The sequence below is a fragment of the Metopolophium dirhodum genome, chromosome 8 (genome assembly GCF_019925205.1).
Source record: "Metopolophium dirhodum isolate CAU chromosome 8, ASM1992520v1, whole genome shotgun sequence".
Lineage (NCBI taxonomy): Eukaryota > Metazoa > Arthropoda > Insecta > Hemiptera > Aphididae > Metopolophium > Metopolophium dirhodum.
In genome coordinates, this window is record NC_083567.1 from 32468567 (window position 1) to 32490385 (window position 21819).

At 30.5% G+C, this 21819-nt stretch overlaps 1 protein-coding gene across 1 annotated transcript in view; it reads left to right on the plus strand.

Moving 5' to 3' along the window:
- LOC132950407 (glutamate receptor 1-like) overlaps positions 1 to 21819 on the plus strand; it is a 183770-nt gene that overhangs the window by 114256 nt on the left and 47695 nt on the right. The window contains exons 4-10 of the mRNA XM_061021843.1: positions 3217 to 3346; positions 6730 to 6862; positions 9205 to 9325; positions 10996 to 11160; positions 15026 to 15259; positions 21039 to 21146; positions 21408 to 21524. Of these exons, the coding sequence (XP_060877826.1) occupies positions 3217 to 3346; positions 6730 to 6862; positions 9205 to 9325; positions 10996 to 11160; positions 15026 to 15259; positions 21039 to 21146; positions 21408 to 21524 (1008 nt within the window). The remainder of the gene's footprint in view (positions 1 to 3216; positions 3347 to 6729; positions 6863 to 9204; positions 9326 to 10995; positions 11161 to 15025; positions 15260 to 21038; positions 21147 to 21407; positions 21525 to 21819) is intronic.

Genomic DNA, 21819 nt, shown 5'->3' on the forward strand with positions numbered 1-21819 from the left:
TTTATTGAATTTTTACTTTTTGCTCCAAACGTAAACGGCATGCACACACACACACATAAATAAAAATAAACATAATTGTAATATAAATATATTCATCGCTCTGCACATAATTTATTTAACTCTACAATTTAAAATTTGTTTTATTATTTGATAGAAATTTAACATGCCAGTGTAGTTTATATTTGTATTTTTAGAAAATTTCACATAATTAGGGTTGGCATTCCGGAGATTCCCGGAACGTTCCTTAGGGTAATTTCTTAGGGGTTTTCGTGAATTCAACAAATTAAAATGTACATTTTTATTAGTTATTTTTTTTTTATAATACCTAGCTAGTTATAATTTGTTTATAGTTATAGGTATAGTTATTACTATTTACTTATTATAATAATTTTGATTTAAAAAATGCAGCCTTATTATTTATTCTGTTGTATTATACCTATTAGATACCTACCTTCAAAATAAATAAAATTTGGTATTTTAATTTTAAATAATTAAATACCAGCTACTCGTACATGACTATAATAGGAGTCTATATTAGAAGTGCGGGGTGTACATTTTCACTTCCATTATAATATAGTTTGTTTAAGATTATTCTGTCTTAATTTAACTAATTAAGTTCTTTTATCATAAATAATATTACTTTATAATATTCAAATGGTAATATTATGTGTACAAAATATGGACTGCACATAACCTTATTTTTTTTTTGTTAAACTTTTGTTTTAATTATTAATTTTTGATCGTTTAAAAGAAATAACAACTTAATTGTAGTAAAAATAATAGTTTAACTTATAAGTTGTTCACATATAACTTAACTTCCTGTGTAAGATTGTATTTGAATATCTAATTGAATTATGCCATTAATTTACGTAATGAATAATAACTAATTTTTCGATATTTCTTGTCATTTCGGAAGATTCCTAAGAATTCCTGGGAATTACCAACAAGTTAAATTCTCTCCAATTTACCAACCCCCCTTTTTTTTCCTGGTATCGAGAACCGGAAGGGGGACTACGTTAGCATTACGTCCCCTCCGGCCTCATCGTTTATTGTTGCATGGTAGGTAGGTAGCTAGGTAGATAGGTAGGTATTATTAGTAGGTACTAACAACAATAACTTTCCAAGCTCGGAGAGCTTACAATCAATAACAACAAAAAAGTACAGGAATATACAGGAATGAATAAAAATAATATACAAAGTACAACAAAATATACGTATGAATGTGTTTGTGCGGCTTGACTGTCATTTACCTAAACCTGGTGACCTCTCGGTCCGGCTGGTTGGCCCATATCGCGTTCGTCCATCACCTACTCTCCACAGCTTACCGAAGTCTTTCCTCCAGTTCCTTGTTGGTCAAGATGTTCTCTACTATCCTGTAGTACTGGCGGAAAGTTTTTTCGGCTCCCACAATACAGAAGCCTTTTCTGCTTGGTCGACAGGGAGGGACCCGAAGGCCAGCCCGCAGAGTATTTCCTGGAGATCCCCGGGACTTGGGTGGTGGCCGAGGTTAGTTGACAGTTCTTCCCTGTGTCCGCTCCAGTACTCGCAGTCGAACAGTGTGTGACCGGGGAATCGGAGTCGCAGTGATAGCATCTCGCACTGGGGGCTCTGCCCATCTTGTACAGGTACTTTTGGAAGCATCCGTGCCCCGTTAGTGCCTGCGTCATGTGGTATTACATGGGTACCTTCGGTACTTTTCGGGTACCGTCCTTCCTAGCCATCTGGCGACGTCGGGTAGGGCTGTGCGTGTCCAGTCCCCTTTGGTAGATGACGCCCACTTGGCCTGCCAGAGTGCGATGGTCGTCAACCTTTCCTCACGCTTTATGGTAGTCTTTGGGTTCGTAGGGACACGGGGATCTGCCGGGGCATTCAACCGGGACCTGATCCTGGACCTCTCTTGACCCAGGAGATTCGCCGGAGGCATACCGGCCAACATCAGCGATGCATCATCAGACACTGTCCTGTAAGCCCGGAGGATCCGAAATGCGATCGCCCTCTGGGGACGCACTAGATTCTTCATCTTACTGGCTGCGGCTGCAACCGTATCTATCCACACTGGGGTGGCGTATAGCAGTTGGCTCTCGACGACAGACGCAAGCAACCTTCTCTTGGCCTGGCACGGGCCCCTGGCGTTCAGCATTAGCCGAGCCAGAGCGGCCGCCAAGCGAGACGCCTTTTTTGCTACGGTCTTGATGTGGCCGGTAAACGTTAACCTCTTGTCAAGGAAGACTCCGAGATACCGGAGTCTGTCTTTGAGGTCGATTGGGTGTCCCCCGATGTGGAGGCTCGGTGGCATGTAAGCCCACCTTCTGGTTAGCATGATAGCCTCGCTTTTTTGATGCGCCAGCTCTAGGCCTCTAGAGGACATTCAGTTGTCTATGGCGCCCAATACCGGATTTATAACGTCTTCCAACTGTCTTTCTGTCCTGGCCACTCTTACTACGACCAGATCATCGGCGAATCCTACCAGGTGTACTCCGGGGGAAACGTCCATGCCCAGAAGCGAGTCGTAAGCGACGTTCCACAGTGCGGGGCCCAGGACGGAGCCTTGTGGAACGCCGCACGTCACGGGTCTCGGGGACATTTCGTCACCTGAAAGTAGTTGGCGGTTTGATAACCATGAGCGGAGCATCTCTACGAGGTACTCTGGCGTGTTCTTGCACCTGAGTGCGTCGTCTATGACGGGCCACCTCAGCGAATTAAACGCGTTTTTCACGTCTAGGGTGATGAGCACGCACAGGTTCTTTTATGCAGTGCCGGAAACGCCTGCTTGGCAATTGACAGCACTTTTCCAACCGCTGATTCGGTGCTCACCCCCTTACGAAATGCGTATTGATTTGGAGCCCTTCTCATTCCACCGTAAGCGTCTAGGTGGGACTCCAGCCTTTGGAGGAGGAGTCTTTCCAATTTACCAACCCCTAACATGATTTGATTAAAATGTTCATGAAAAAATGTTGTGTACCTACCAAAAATATAGTACTTATATTCTATATATTTTAAGTGTCGTGTATTTTTGACATAGGTTTAGAGAAGAACCAACCTCCTGTAATTGATCATTACTTCATTACTATAATATCATTAATCACCATAATGTTTGAAATAATTATATAAAGCATAAAATTCGTAGGTACTTTAAATAATATGGATAATGTATTAGTTATATTATTTCTTTATATTATAATACAAGCTTAATTATTATTATAATGCGTATTTCAGGTATTATCACCCTCATCGGGAATGTTGGATTATGCGGTCAGTCTTAGACCAGACTACCACCGTGCTATATTGGATACTGTTCGATATTATGGCTGGACCAATATAATTTACATGTATGACTCACACGATGGTAAGTGAATTTATGTTAACTTAGATTTAGTTTAAGTTAGGTAATCAATTTAACTGTATAAGTTAATACATTTTTGAATTAACTCATTGAGACGATTTAAATATTTTATTATCACTACTATAATCAGTGGCGTAGCCAGGGGTGGGTTGTGGATGTTAAACCCCCCCCCCCCCCTACCAATATTTCATAATTTACTAATAGTAAATTAATGGTAAATAATGAATATTTTTTTGATTGTCTGGTATATTATAATAGTATTTACTTATATATGCTCTTATTTAGATTTAAAATGAAATATTTATTTATTTAAATTTTTATAATATTTTTATCATATTTCATCAGTCATAATATATAATAATTAAAGGTTTAAAGGTTTTTTACCCTGATTCTTAAACTAGGTAGTTGGTTTTTTATTTTAGAAATATTAAAATTCTTTTTTTTTCGATCCTCATACGTCTACTTACAAGTTACACACGAACCTCTTAACTATGTATATGGAACCTCATCGATGACTTGTTTTATCTATATAGAGCACATTCGACAATAACTATTATTTCATACATAAATAGATTTTCTAGATGTGCGTATTTAATATTACGTATTTATGTAGAATATTTTACTTCATAGTGTTTCTAAATAAAACTTTAAAGATAAAATACTTGATAAAATCTTTTGTCCTACTATAGTAGTATAAAATACATTTAATCAACAGTACCAAAATGTCGAGTTTATTTTAAAAGTCCCTTCATATCCTATTTAATTTAAATATTTCTTTTTTAAAAAAGTTTCATTCATTTTGTCATTTAAATTTCTTCAGATGCATTATTAATACTCTTCAGAATAAAGAGTTTTAGAGAACATTGAAGTGGTTAATCAGTTGGAATAAAAAGTAAGGGTAAAGAATACAATCCTTTTAGATTCAAATCTAAATGTTTTTTTTTATCATTATCCATTATACACCGATATTATTACAAAGCACATCAACTGTTCGAAAATTGTATTGATGGTTATATATTAAAACTTATTCAGTGTGATAACGATTTAAGGTAACACTAAATATTTCTGCCCTTTAATTTGATTTGAGGTTTGTTACCGCATAAAGGATTTAAAATGACACTTGTTTTATAAAAACCTTTTTTTCATGCATGCGCAGTAAAACCAAATGTTTTAGAATTGTACCCTTCCCTGGTGTCAATCACCAATTATATTAAATTCCTGGGCAAATATTGGTCAAACATAAACGCAACTTATCATTATAATATTATTCTAGTACCTATCTAAAGGTTTTAATGTTTTATTACATTTTTTTTTCGTATTATAGTGCCTTTTCTTTCACACAATATTATTAATATTTTAAATAATATAAAAATGACTAATTTATTAATTTGACGTTTTTTTTTGTTTTGTTATCTTTGATGGTATATTGTTTTTAAATCATATAAAATACCAATATATAAAACATCCACAATTTCAAAACAACATTTAAATTATTACATGAAGAATTAAAATTTACATAGGTACAAATCACCATAAAAAAAATACTAATAATATTAATTGGTTACTTCTAAACACATTTAATATTTTTCATTTTATTTAAATTTAGTTTCAAGCGTCAAATTATATGTAATGTTAGGTATTGTATGTATAGTGTATCTACTTATGATTAGAGTGATGTCATTTTTATTTTACCAATCGTAGAATTTACAAAATATTTTTGGCCGCCCCATCATTTAGTTGAAATGTCTCAAATTAAAAATCGATTAAATACTAAAGCATTAAAAAAATGACATTAAAATGTGAAGACAAAAGCGAGTTTATGCGCAAAGAAGTATTCGTAGGAAACAAAAGACGCTTTATGTGTAAAGTAAAAATAATACTCGCTAATGGAGAGTGTTCTTTTATTTTTAATAACCATTTATTGTGGAATCACTTGTTAAGAACTAAGTAAAAAAATAATAAAAATTTGGCATTGTCCTTCTAGTATTTTTTTACCAAGAAAAATATAGAGAGGTGTAATTTATTTCGTATACATTTTTGCGAGAATAGTTAACATAAAAAACTAAAAAGTGAACTGCTGCTGACACTTATTCTTTATTTTAAATCGAATTTTACAATTCTAGAAAAGTGGATTAAACTTTTATGAAAACTCTATCGATATTATATTTAATTTAATACGTATAGGTATACAGTCCAAAAAAAGTTCTTAATATTTATTTATTTAATAATTAATATTTTTCTATTAGACAATGATCGTTAATAGATATGTTTTCATTTTATTGATTTTGATAATACGTTATATTATAATTTATAGTTATTATTTACTCGATAAAAAAATACTTGGTCTTCCCAAATAGCATTTTTTTTGTAACTATGTGGAGTATACATTAATATGATTTAAAATAAATATTGTTAATCTCCCGATAATTCTGGGCTCCATTGAATAAATATTATGTGTCACCATCTAAGTATTTTACTTTTAAGCATTAGGTAGCTAAAATGTAATGTTATGTATTTTTGACATAACAATAATATGAACTAGCGTTGTCAGCTAAACATTTTTGCATTGGGTATAATGTTTAACTCCCGGTTTATATACCTATGTGATAAGTTATAACATCACTGAGTATTTTATAGAGTACAAGTACCCTGTTTTATACTTTGCACATAAAATATATTTTCAAGATTACATAAAGCTTATGTTCCTACTTTTTTCGCGATGGTGTCAATGAATGCAATGTTGTGACATTTGTGTGCATTTTGATACAACGTTTGAACCTTTAAAAAACCTTTTAAAAATATTAACTTTTATTTATAACAGTTTATAATTTCATTTAAATTTTTTTATGGTTTTTTTTTTTTAATGGACTTTGTTTATAATTTTATATCGGCTTTTTAGATACATTTTTTTACTCAATTTTATTTTAGTATTCGTAACTCGTAAGATATAGTTATATAAGAACTCGCGAGCAGGTAGAATCCAAACGTCAAACAAATAGAGTAAATGTTTGAAGATATTGTGCGCTCAAGGGTGATACAATTCGTTTGAAATGCAAATATAGATATTAGATAGGTACATATAACAAATGCGTTCGTAGAGTTGTCTCCTCTGTATGTTAAAACCACTGCCCTATTTAGTCATCATTGTAGTTTCTCTCTTTCGGCAATGGCGTCAATCCTTTGTGTTTGTAAAATGTTCGTAGCCCGAGGCAAGAAATCTGAAATAGATAATTTAAAAATTGGAATGCCAAGACAACACTAATGAGTTTTTGCATGAAAAGGGGATAAGAACGAATAATTATACTTTACATAACTTGGTTCATATAACATATTCGTTAGTTTAAACAAACAAAATATGTAATAATATTGTAATTTTTATTTTTCAGGACTTCTGCGTTTGCAACAGTTGTATGAAGCTCTAGACGTTGGCCCAAATAGTCTTAAAGTGGACATGGTAAAACGTATCCAAAATGTATCAGACGCTTTAAATTTTATTCATCAAGTAGAACGAGTGAACAGGTAAAATTAATAAATAGTTTTTTTTACGAATAATCTGCTATAAATTATATTATTATAAATTTCTTTCATAATTTATTAGTTAAGAATTTATGTAAAAATGCAATGATAATTGCTTTAACAATCTCTTTGATAACATACCTTTCTGCCGCTCCACCAGGTCCGGCTCAATGTGGTAGCTAAATAGGCAGCCCCCTAGGGCGGCACTAGTGTGGGGGCAGCAAATTTCGAATGAACCAAAGTGATTTAATTATTATAATATAATATAGTATGCTGAACTGTATGTTAATTGTTCAAAATAATAATATATACTATTGATACTTTGTTTACCGAGAACGCACCAAAATCGTAATACTGAATATAAATAGAACGGCAATAACGATATATAACAAATAAAATTTTATTGATATTTATAGAAAAAAAAACTAAAAAAAACTAAATAAATTGAAAACTGACTATGTCCGTAAACATATCAAAAAGATTCAAATTATTTTCAAAATTGTATGGTGTATAGAAAATGCTAATATAAACATTCAATGAAATTTTCAAATATCTACAGTCATTCGTTTTTTAATTACAATAAAATAAGAAAATCGTTACATGAGAAATCGAGTGAATATCAAAATATGTTGTAAAAATATGAATTTCAAACGCTCATAAAAATTTAATTTGACTTTCTTGTAGACATTTTTAGAGATCATTTTTCCCAAAAAAATTACATTTGAGAATGCCAATGAGCTTATAAAATGTAATATGATACTCTAAAAGTTTTATACATCCACGAAAAATATTTTTAAATTACAACAAAATAACTAAAACCATAGTTCTTAGTTTTAATATGTAATTTAGTCCAAATATGAACTTAAAATGTATATAAAAAAAACTGTTTTATATATTTTTTTAGGTTTTTTGGTTACAGTATGTACTATTTATGAGAATCTTTGTTTTAAATTTTCAATCCTTAGCTATACAAATTGAACATTTTCTAATTTTTTTAATACAATATAATTTAAAAATGATTGAGATTTTGATAAATGATGTAAAATTTGTACTTTAAATACTTATAAAAGAAAATCGTGCGTATGAGTTTTTAATATTTCTTAACTGCTATTATAACTACTTATGAAGAACCTTGTACTTTTTCAATTTTAAAACTTTTTGACCCAATTAATGACATTTTATTGAAATTTGTATATAAAAAACTAAAAAATTTCCAATTTTAGAAGTCAATAAATAATTCAAAACGAGTCAAAATTCATTGACAACTTTATCATGTATAGAAAATGATAAAATAAACATGGCACTTGAAAATTTCAAGTACTTATGATTATAAGTTTTTGAATAATAACAAAATAAGAAAATCGTTGTATGAGAATTTGGTAATTTACTGATAAATTTCTAATGTCTAACTCCAAACGCTCGTAAAAAATGAATTTGACTTTCCGGTAAACTTTTTTTTAGTTATTGTAGTTATACTTACCCCATCTTGTATTCAATTTTCTAAGCTTAGATATAAACAGAATCACTTTTATGAATTATTCTAACTCGAAATAGTTTGTCAATATTTGTGATTTTGTCAAAATTCTAACTTCAGAAGATCATAAAAAATTACTGTGGATTTACGCTCAACTTTATTTTTAATGTACACTAATAAAAACTTATTAGGAATGTTGTATTATAGTTTAAAGTTTTTTGGCCAAGCAAATAATGTTTTATCGACAATAATTAATAATAAACTAATAAAACTCGAAATTGTCTTATGCCTATAAATATCGCAAAAAGAGTGGCAATATTTCAAAAATTGTATGGTGTATAGAAATAACTTATAGACACACTTAGTGAAAATGCTTTAGGTAAATAGTTACAGTGTTATTAACAGTAGTTGCAAAATATTCCCTTAGTCCTAATAATAGGACATTTAAGTTACCTACTATGAAAGTAGGTACATAAAATCAAAACATATGCGTAGGTACAATACCTATATTTATTATAAAACTTGAATTTTTCGTGTATGCATTTGGTCGATTTAACACTACATCGTGTGCTGAATTGGTTTCTCAGCGATTTTTTCCATCCCGACTCATCCCTCTGACCCAATTCATCAGCCAACTGTGTATCGTGCTTTGCATTTAAAATATGTAAAGTATATACAGAAATCATCCCTCTTTTTTTCTTAATCGATTTGATTCTACAGACCAAACCACTTACGTGGTATTTTGTGTGTTTGTAAAAAATATAGAAGGAAACAATATCACCTTTTTGATTAATAATAATAAACAACTGTGTCAGATGTTAAGTGTGTCATGCCATTGTTTTAGTTTATATATTTTTTTTATTATTCACAGATGGGGTAGTAAAAGAATTGTGCTTGACTGTCCAACACTTATGGCTAAGCAGATTGTCGTATCACATGTTAAAGATATTCAATTAGGCAAGAGGACCTATCATTATTTACTCAGTGGATTGGTAAATATTAATTAAATTATCATTTAAGAACATAGTTTGTATTTTTATATTTTTTTATTATCATAATATTAATATGTATTTGAAGAATACTCATTTAGGGAAAAACATGTATAAATGGAAAAGAAATATCACATGCATATTTGTAAAAATTAAAATTAATAATCATAAATTGTAAATATACCTACGTAAAGTTTACACATACGTTTTAATTTATTATAATATAATTTGTTCTTTAAACTTTAAACTTTGAATGACATTTAAATGCTAATGTTTCAAGGCCGATATAAAAAAATATCTATTGATTTATCAAAGTTGTGATTTGAATTCATGTAGGCAATTCTAAAGTTAAATAGTAATAGCTTACCCTAGGTTTCTGGTATACTATAGTGCAGCAATCAATTCATTACATTCAAGTTTAATTTAATTTTAGAGTTTCCCTAAAATTCTATCGTGTTCTATCACTTGAGTTTATCTTTGTTACATAGAATCACTACTGATTAATTACAAGGTATCCGTGAAGTTAGTGATTCCATATTAAGGAAATAGGTTGGGGGTGTTAAATTAATTAATTACCCGAACGTGTTCTTTAAAGTTTCCGTCAGAAGACAAACATTTTCGTTGACAAATTCATGTGTAAAGGAGAAGTTTAAATCCATTAATTAATAATTATATTCCTTTCTATACTTGAAAAAACTATTATTAAAATTTGTAATATTTTACATAATTTATAAATAAATGAAAATAATTTAGGTACCTATTATAGGATATGCTATAAACAATATTAATCGATTATATATAAATGTATAAATATAATATTGTAAATGAAGCTGTACTTTTTCATTACCTAAATATATAATTTATAAAGAAAATATACTAAAAACGCTCAGTTTATAAATTATGCAAAAAAAAATGTGTACCTAAAAATTTACTGGGAAATACCTATACGGAATGAAACCAAAGTCATGTATCTACAATATAATTCACTAAGTATATGTCCACTGTGGAGTTATATACTTGCAGCACTATTCATTTATTTGATTTCTAATTTTTGTTCTAGTGATAATAATTTTATTAAAAATTTTGGTTCTAGTTAAAAAATAAGTTTTAAGGTTAGTGTTCTAGTTAGAACATTTATATTATAATGGTCATTAATACTTTGTTCAATTTTATATACATGCATAAAATAAGGTATATATTACCAAAATAAAATATTAATATAAGCACCATTTTCTGGTCTCAGAACTGGTTATTTTCGGTTCAGTTCCAGTTTCTGTCTTGCAGTACCTAACTTATTTCAAAAATATAAAATAATGATAATTTATTCTTCGTAAATTAATTTTTAGTTTTTACACTTATGCATTTTATGCACTTATGCCTATGCATTTTTCGAGTCGACTTATTTTTGTATTTCCCTAGATATTTTCTCAGCGCAAAATTAATTTTAAGAAATTTTAACTTAAAAATAAAATATACGCTTTTATTATTTGAATAAAAAAAGCTTGATATAATTATATGTAATTAGTATTAGGTACAAACAAAAATAATGTATTTTTAATTATTTTAATTTTATTAATTTTTTTTAGCATTATTTAATTTATTAAGAATTATATATAGACGTGTTGTCTGTGATTAAAGCTAATAACATTTAATAATTTATTGCCTTTCTATAGATAATGGATGATCATTGGGAGACAGAAGTTATCGAGTATGGTGCTATAAATATAACTGGATTTAGACTATTGGATATGAATCAATGGTCAGTTAAGCATTTTCTATCTGAGTGGAAAAACTTGGATCCCCTCACTTCACCCGGAGCAGGAAAGGACACAATTTCGGTAAAAATATTAATATTCACTACTTACACAATATAGTACGTCATACTATTATTCCTATAGTAATATGATGTCATTTATAAATCCAATGTACATTATTGTTAATTTATATTTATATTTTTAACTAAAATGGTAAAAAAAAAAAAAAACTAAAATGGTTCACTTTTAACTTGAATTAAATAAAATGTTTAAATCAATGTGCAAAAATATATTTCCGTGAATACAAGATGTGCCAAAATTAATTAAAATTGTTTTTATCACAATACATTTGACTTTGAGTTTTTTTTTTTTATTTATTAGATTTTAAGGCTTCGACGACTGAGGTCATTAGCCTGTAAGGTTGTTAGGGTTGGTGCAGTAGGGTCGGGACTGTTGATACGGTCGGTTAGGAATACGTGTATGTGTGACAAGGTTTTCGCGCACAACGAACCCGGATGGTCACCCATCCGAGAACTAATGGCAGCGGCCGTTGCTTACTCTTAATCACATCGCGTGATTGATTTCAGCCACTGCGCCGCGCCGAGTCACACTTTGAGTTTTATAGTTAGATCTTTGTAAGTTTTCCTCCCCAAATTGAACAATAAGCATAGATGTATACAGTAAGGCTAGTAGTATATAAATAATATAGGTAAAATAATCCATTGCAACATGCTCAGCTTAAATAGAGTTTACAAACAAGTTTGAAATGTAAACATTAAAATAATTCTAGTACCATCATTTTCATAATAAATAAAAATGTATCATTGTATTTTCACCACGTATTATCCTTTTTCCTTCGTGATTAATGTTTTTCTTTTGTTTTAACTCAATACAAGTGTGTCGTATTTTATTGTGTTTCAATGTGGTAAAGATTCTTTGTAAGAAGCTAAATTAATTTTGGATAAGCCTAAAATATTTGTTGAATACTCTCTTTAAGAAAAGTTAGTATTTGCTTTTGCACTTATTTTTATTACGAAAAAGTACTTACACTTCTCTTTTGGATCAGCTCAGTGATCAAAATACCTCATGATTTTTGTTTTATTTATAACAGCTGCTGTTTATGGTTCTATTGCGTAATATTTTTTCAATACACCCTCCGCAAAATAACTCTATTTATGGTTAACGTTTATTTAAAAATAATATTTTTCCATAACAATAATGTAGAAGTGGGTAATAATATGGTTTATTATTACAATTATTATCAGAGCTTGGATATTGTAGGTATTTATGAATACATACAACATAGAATAAGATATACAGTGTGTCCCGTTTTAAATGTACCACTAAATATCTCAGCCCGATAATCTTAGATTGAAATACGGTTTGCTGCAATAGCTTAGGGGTACTGAAGTACACATTTAAGGACAAATTTCAAATTTTTAACTCTTGTAGTATGCACATGCGCAATACAAATTTTTTTTTTAAATTGCAACACCTATTTTTGTCACCGGATATGGATAGATTATTTTATTCTAAGTAATTTTCATCCATTGACCATAGTTCTAAACCAAAAATTGAATGAGTTACACCTTTTGGAAATTTTAAAATAATTAAATTTTTTCGATTTTTTTCGAAAAAAAATAAACATAAGTCAAAACAATGTAACGGAGTATTTTTTATTTAATTTCCTACTTCACATTCTTTATTAAAATCTATGAAAAAATCACTCAATTCAAATTTAAAACAATACATTTTTTTCGTAAAATCGAAAAAATTTAATTATTTTAAAATTTCCAAAAGGTGTAACTCATTCAATTTTTGGTTTAGAACTATGGTCAATGGATGAAAATTACTTAGAATAAAATAATCTATCCATATCCGGTGACAAAAATAGGTGTTGCAATTTAAAAAAAAAATTTGTATTGCGCATGTGCATACTACAAGAGTTAAAAATTTGAAATTTGTCCTTAAATGTGTACTTCAGTACCCCTAAGCTATTGCAGCAAACCGTATTTCAATCTAAGATTATCGGGCTGAGATATTTAGTGGTACATTTAAAACGGGACACACTGTATGATATTTTATGTTGCTTTTCAACCAATTTTTTTTAATGCTGTTCTGTCGTATTTTTACTTTTTAGATTATTTAGCGGATTATTTTTGTTTATAATAACTTTTTCGATTTACGTACATATCTTATAATTTAAAATTTGACTTACTGTAACCTATAATACTTATAAAACTATTTATATACTAAACTCAATAAATATGTAAGTCTTACTTTTTTTTTGGGTTTTTAAAATAATATTATAGCTTTTTACGATTTCTGGAGCATTGGACATTGCTTATTTGTTTAAAATATTTACTTTTGTTTTTAGTTTAACAGACTTACAAAAACACTGATTATTAAACTGCATGTGTTCTTAATATTTGTAGAAGTGATTTGGTGCTTTTAATTGAAGTACCTACTATATTCTTATTTATTAGACTAACACGTAAAATATTAAAAACTGTGAGTGACAAATTGTATGAAATATTAATATTTACAGTCATTAACATTTATTATTATTTTTATTTAAATAAAATTCCCAGTTCTAATTAATTTAATATTTTAATTAAACATTACTATATTTAAAGATTGTACATTAACTTATAAAATATATAAAGAATAGCGATTTATAGATTAAAACAATGTATTCCACTGTTAATACAAATAAAAGAGCAACACAATGGCAATATAATAACGAATATAATATCAGTTTATGATCAAGTTGAAAATTAATTGGTTAACGCCTTGACACATTTCTAAAAAATGTTGAGAAGTAATTGATAAGTACCTACTTTTGGTAGGTAAGTTTCTAGCCAAATTTCTTAAATTCACTACCTAGTACCTACATTATTATATCTCTTGTACAGTGTCAAATGGAACTATAAATAGTAGTTTCGAACAAAAATACGTATTATATATTCCTCTATATAAATGTAATTATTTTAAAGAATTTAACAATGATATTCTCGTTGCGTTGCTCTAAAGTCTAAATGAATTATTTTGATTATTCCGTAGCCCATGATATTAAGCGTTTAATGTTTATAAGACATATAATACTTGCTACTATTAACCGACCATATTATGCAGTTTTACTGCGAAACACTTAACAATAATTTGTTAAGTGACTTCCAGCTAATATATATATATATTTTTTTTTTGTTGACGGGTTTCGTCCGTTGACAGGTTAAACCAATTTTTTTCTTCTTCAAACCGACCTTGGTTGATGAATTAGTCCCGTGCATGGGTGTGATTGTGTTTTGGTGCGCTGTGGCTTCTGCATTATTGAACGTAGCTTTCCGTACCCTGCAGGACTCCTCGCTTCTCTGCCGTTTGTGCGTGCCACCATTGCCTGTACCACCGTCTCTCCATTCTCCTCAATCGGGCGTCGCACGAAAATGTTCTACTATCAATCATGAGCCAAAGCCCTACTGACAAACATGGCCGCTCAACCGTTTCATCCCCCAACAACAACAACAAATCAATCACACTCAAAAATGTTCACTGTATCCCACCCTCCGCCCATGGTTGTACCTCGCGAATACTTATATTCATATATAACTGCATACACACACAAATGTATATGTATAATTTTTTTGTTTATTTTGTTTGCGACGACCTATAGATGAAAAGGTCTCGCGGGTTAATTTTTTGCCCATTTGTCATGATCCGCGCATCGGATTGTCGTTGGCTGACGTATTGCTAGCATCCTCCAAATACACACACACACACACACACACACACACACACACACACACACACACACACACACACACACACACACACACACACACACACACACACACACACACACACACACACACAATTCGACCAAGGATCTTTTTGGATTTCCTTGTTGGTATAATGTTATATATTAATGGATTGATTTTTTTTCTATATTTAGGCACAAGCCGCACTAATGCATGACGCGGTTCTGGTCCTCGTAGAAACCTTTAACAAGCTTTTATGGAAAAAACCAGATATGTTTAAGGCGAACACCAAGAGAACACTTTCAAATGGCAATTCATCTATGTCTGGTATTTCGTCTTCACAGATCCTTGGTCTGGACTGTAATAGCGGTCGAACATCGGGAAATCAATGGGAACATGGTGAAAAAATTTCACGATTTTTGAGAAAGGTAATAACAATTGCAATTTAACTTTTAACACAATAGTATTTAATTTCAAGAATTTTTGAATGATTGTAAGAATAACATGATTTAGCTAACATTACCGTATTACTTATTTAACTATTTGAATAGAAATCACCAATTGTATACATAGTAATATATAAAATCAAGACAAAGGTATTATTGTTACCGAAAAATCGTATTATTTTACTCACCTTGGTGGCTTGGATAAAGATAATTGAACGGCGTGGTTCCGTCATGCATTTGATCCACAAATAAAACCTGAGCTATATTCTGGGTATAAAACGCTAGATCAATGTTATTTATAAACTGATATTAGGACCTATGCATTAGAGAACACATATGATGGTCCCGCATCTTCTATGCCAGAGAAAACGTCAATGATAAATGTGTTATCTCTTATAAATAACTTAATAAATTAGTGGTAAACCAATGGTGATGTGGAGCTCTGACCAACCTACGGGTTGATTTACAAGATAAAATAAATAATAGTATCCGAAAAACAATTCTAAACGGAGTTTAGTATTTGCTATAACGTTTCATTAAAATATTTTTTAGACTTAATTTTAAATTTATAATCAACATATCATTTCTGTTTTAACCATTTCTTCTGCTTTAAATTGTCCGTAAAATATGAAAAAACATTAATGAAAAATCAATACTTATCTAACTTTTTTCACAATCTAAATAGTCGTTGTTGTTTATAACAATTTTTTTTCAATGTTCGTTATAGTAGGTATATTTTTCATACATCGTGTATACCTAATTATAACAAAATATTACGAATGAAAAATTTAAAATAATGGGATGAAGGAAAATGGTTACATTTTTTCGCAGTTATATCATGACGTAGTCAAGAAAAACACTCAGTGGACCAAAATCTGCAGCAGTGTGTGCCACCGTGGTCCAGGCAAAACTCAATTACGAAATCGTTCTTTCTCGTTCCTTTCCATTTGCCCTTTTTCATGTATATACCCTATATGTAATGCTATATACATGTATAGTGTAATATGTATATATATAGTATAATATGGGGCATGCATATATATGTTCCGAGAGGGTGGTAAGTGTGTGAAGAGGTTTTGGCGGTAGTGACGGCAGTGACGGTGGTTGGGGGTTATCCAAAGTGGTATAAATGGGCTTGGACGTCCCGTCGCGTTAATAACGTCCGCGCGACATAATCCCTCTTTTTCCCCCTCTCCTCAGCTGTTCCCCCACACACCCTCCCCCAGGTTCACGATGTCTTTCGCTGTATATATATATACGCATTTAATGTACGAGCTCCTAGCACTCGGTGGTGGCTGCGAGCACTGCCACCACCGCCATTCTTTTTTGGTAGCAGTTTTTAATTTCACTCGCCTAAGTGAAATTAGTGAGCACCAGCCGTGATTCACCTACCTACATTGCAGGGCTATCCGCCCGGGACGACTCGGCCGCACACGTTCAATCTTCATCGCGACCTCATCCACGTCCCTCACAGACGACGACGACGGTGGGAGATGAATGCGAGGGTGGTAACGGTTAGGGGTGGTAGTCGCAGCAGTCGGGTCTTACGTCACCACCGCCGCCACCTTGGTGCTCGCTGCGAATTCGTCTCTGTCACCTTTTATTATCTCTCCACCCACCTCCGAGCCACAAGTACGGTAAAAAGATCGCACCAAACGCCCCTCTAATAAGAGTAAACGCCAACGCCGCGAGTATATACTACCCTGCAATGTGTATAATGTATATAACGTGTATATATATATACATTATACGTACACACACGCACATACTTATATATACACAAGACATTGTGTAACTTGTTCGCGCCACGGGCAATAAACGACGGGACGATATGTCACGTGGACTCACAGTGACGCGGCATGCTATGTAGCTCACTACGTAAATCATATGTAATAGTAACTCCAGTGTTAGTATTTATTTTACAAGTCGGTCCCATGTTCCACTATGACGTAGCTTACACACACAATATGTAAATTGCATTTATGTCGGAATAAATCGGGTGACGTAATTTTATATTAATATATAGTTTATTAATGATACTACACAATTAAATGTATCGTGCACAATGCACATCTATCATTATATGTTGTATATTATATACATTATTAAAATATGAAATATGATACTATGACTCCATAAAACCTATAGTCTTCCTAGCTTAAAACTTGAATTGCATACCTACGACCTACGTGATCGTCAATATGTTAATAATTGATGCTCACGTCTAAAATATAACATAGGCACCTACTTTAACGTTTAAATGATAAGATATATGCGTCTTTAAATGTCTATATAAAAATTAACGTCGAATATACGTATGATATAATTATAATTATTATGTGTTTAAAGGTTATTGAAAAAAGTCTAAAATGGTATATGTCTATTGTATACCCCGGAATCATCATAATAATATAATATTATGCATATTTAGTATATTATACACCTGATATACCAAACTTGTTTAGCCTCCCATATGGTCATGATATATAACGTATGATCGGCCTAGCCCAAATCTTATATTATATATGTATTTAAATTGTGCCTATGTATTTTCAATATTTTTCAACTGCTATTGTAACAATATTGAATATATCAGGAGCATTGCATTACATTTTCACGCTTTTTTACCCAACAAATAAAATTTTATTGATATTTATAGAAAAAAAAACTAAAAAATTGAAAACTGACAATGTCCGTAAACAGCTCAAAAAAAGTCAAAATATTTTCAAAATTTTATGGTGTATAGAAAATGCTAATATAAACATTCAGTGAAATTTTCAAATATCTACAGTCATTTGTTTTTTAATTACAATAAAATAAGAAAATTGTTTTATGAGAAATCGAGTGAATATCAAATGTTGTAAAAATATAAATTTCAGACGCTCATAAAAATTTAATTTAAGTTTATTTTAGACATTTTTTTTTTGATTAAGGTAGACAAACTTATGAGTAATCTTATATTACATTTTCAAATCTTAGATTTAAAAAGAAAAATTTTTATGAATTCTCAACTTAAAATAATTTGCTAATTTTCGTGATTTTTCCGTATTTTGTCAAAATTTGAACTTTAAATGCTTATAAATAAAAACTGTGACCAAGGATTTTTAATTTTTTTCATCTGCCTTTGAAACAATAACCTAGGAGCCTTCTATTAAATTTTCAAACTTTTTTACTCAACAGATAGAATTTCATTGATATTTATAGAAAAAAAAACTAAAAAAAATGGAAATTGACAATGTCCGTAAACAGCTCAAAATAAGTCAAAATATTTGGAAAATGTTATGGTGTATAGGAAATGCAATTATAAACATTTAGTCAAAATTTCATGTCCTTACGGTCATTTGTTTTAGAGTTACACCAAAAACCAAAATCGATTTTCTCGAAAACAGATTTTGCGTAAAAATTCCTGTTTTACCTTAATTTTTCTTTTGTTTTTCACGTCGCTTTTGAAAACTACTGGGAAATTTTTACTTTTGACTCCCAAAGTACCAACTAGATTCACTTTCCTATCAGAAAAGTTACTGTTGAAGAAAGTCCAAGCACTTTTACTATCCTAAAAGGTGATGACAGACACAAAAATAAAAAATAAAAATAAAAGAAAACACACATCGTTGTAAAATCAATACATTCATCGCTTCGCTCAGAATCTAAAAATTATATAAAAATGAAATATCTCTCTTTCGTCGCTATTTTTCAAAAACAACAAAACGTACTTACATTTGGCTTATATTATATTTACCTAGTTACATATATAATACCAGCAGACCCTGTGCACTTCGTTGCTAGTTAAAAATGCCAACTCTATATGATTCAAATTTTTTTTAATGCGTTGTTTAATATTCGGTGCAATGGTGTTCAAAACTATATATGGTTGCCATGGTAATATGTACACACAGACAGACACACAGATAGACGTCACATACATTCATTTATATATATATAGAAGATTAATAGATTTAAATATAAAAGATTAAAAAAAACACACATCATTGTAAGATCAATACATTCATCGTTCCACTCAGAATCTAAAACAATTGTTGATAAATTAAAGTAAAACTCATAAACTCGCCACTAGATTAAGTATAACATAATGTATTTATGTACCCAGTTACATACTCATATATTATTGGCAAGTAAAAAACAAATTGTGTAACGCAGAATATATTATTATTTGAATAAAAATAGTTTATTAGTTTTCAGTTAGATACTAAAAGTTATCAACATAACAATAATATATTATGTTGATGATTGATAAATAAAAACAATGCCTTGTATTTTTTTTAAACATTTATATAGAAACATAACATATTTATTGTGGAAAAGTAGGCCTTAACTCGGAAAATAAACAATGTAAACAAAATTTATGTATTGATTCTGGGTCATTATTTACATAGAAAATGGATAAATAATAAAATATAAATTCCAATATAAATAAAATTAACAACATTATAATAACGCGAGCTCGTATACCGGGCAGGCGCGCTGCCGCTACGCGTTACTCACACAATTATAACTGTACGCAGGATGCAGTCCTGCAAAATAGCATCGGTGTATGTGCACACACCGGTATCGTTATTAGTTATTACTAATCACTACATTATTCAACATTTTAAAATTATAATAATTTTTAAAATGTGTTTTGATATGTTTGATTAAATTTCAAAAGATAAATGCAATCAAAATACATATTTATATATTTTTATTTTGACTTCATTTAAATTTTACAAAATGCATATCAGAACAAAATATGTGTGGCTCGGCACGGCGTAGTGGCTGAAATCCATCACGCAACGCGATTGAGAGTAAGCTTCGGACGCTGCCTTTAGTTCCCGGATGGGTGACCACCCGGACCCGGGTCCATAGTGGTAAAAACTTTGCCACATATGTTGTCAACCAACCATACCAACCGTTCCAACCCCACCAACCATAACCCCAACGGCCAACAATAGCTAATGGCCATAGTTGCAATCATAGCTATAATCAGGTGATCGTTTTATAATAAATCTTAAAATGATCTTAATACTAAGAGGATCTGTGGGTGTATAAGCTATATATGCCTATATAATATATATTTTACATTATCTGCCACAGAATTTACGAACTCGATAAACTAATTTGTTAACTGCTTAATGAGTCGTTAAATTAATTTAATCTATCAGACAATAGACCCATATATTAATGACTGTTAATCTAATTTAATTTAGATTCATAGTCATCGCCATTCATTCCTCTCATCAGTTGATATTAGAAAATATATTAGGATGATTTTTTGTTATTTCAAAAATTGACTTTTTTATATTTTTTCTTCACTATTTCCAATTTGATACAGGCCGTTTATTTATACTATGCAAATAAAAGTCTAGTAAACGGGATACTGTTAATTTCCAAGAATCTCGTGCGGAAAATCGTTAAATAAATCAAACCCTTTCCCAACATTCTCTTCCGCGCATTTATTCAGCCTATAGGCCGGTCACGTTTATTTCAACACTACAAATTTGTTAAATGAATCGAAAACCTCGATCCTTCTCTCCGTATTTGTTTTTGCAAGCCTATTAATTTAATTTTGAAAAAAAAACAGCCACGCTTTTCCATTATATCCTCAACTGAATAAATTAAAATAACATTTTTTACAAGTAGTTTGTTTTCTTATTAATTATTTTTCAAAAATGTTACAATGCAAACATTTCATATGCACTTATTAAAATAAAATATTGTACCTATTTATACGAATAAACAATATGTTATTATTTTTAAATTTTAGGTTGTAATGGAAGGATTGACCGGGCATATAATGTTCAATGACGATGGAAAACGGTATAATTATACATTGCACGTTGTACAGATGACGATTGATAGCACTATAACAAAAGTAAGCATTTTTAAAGATATTTATAGATAATTGAATGCTATTCGGTCCTTATTATAACAAAAACGATCATGATTGCCAGATATGGTATTTTAGTTAATAGTAATCATATTGATAATACATTTATTGAGTCAAACTTGGTAAAGGTTTATTAATTTTTTTTATAACGGATCAATAATATCTATACATATTGTAATATATATTATCGACTTAATAGTACTATATAAATTACGTTTATATTTTAATGCATTATCAAAAAACTAGATCGCAGAATGGTCGGATACAGATGGTTTCAAAACAGTTGTTAGCAAACCAGAAAGGGTTCACACCTTGGGACATTCACACAAAGGCAACGCTACATTGATCGTGGCCACATTAATGGTGAGTGCACACAATACATTTTAATATTTTACATTATGGCATTTTAAAATAGCTCATACCTACCTACACACTATATTAGTGAAACTGACATGTTTAATTGTACTCCGAATTCCGATTACAAATCTCAAATATCGAAATTGAAAGCGATCTCGAGGATAGGGCGCTGTAATAAGTCCAGAAGAAATCTAAATACATTTATAAACACTGAAAGTATCCGATGAGAAATAAACTGAAAAAGAAGTCTACATTAGTGTTAAAAGTGAAGAAAGAGCATACAGATATTTTAAAAGATAAA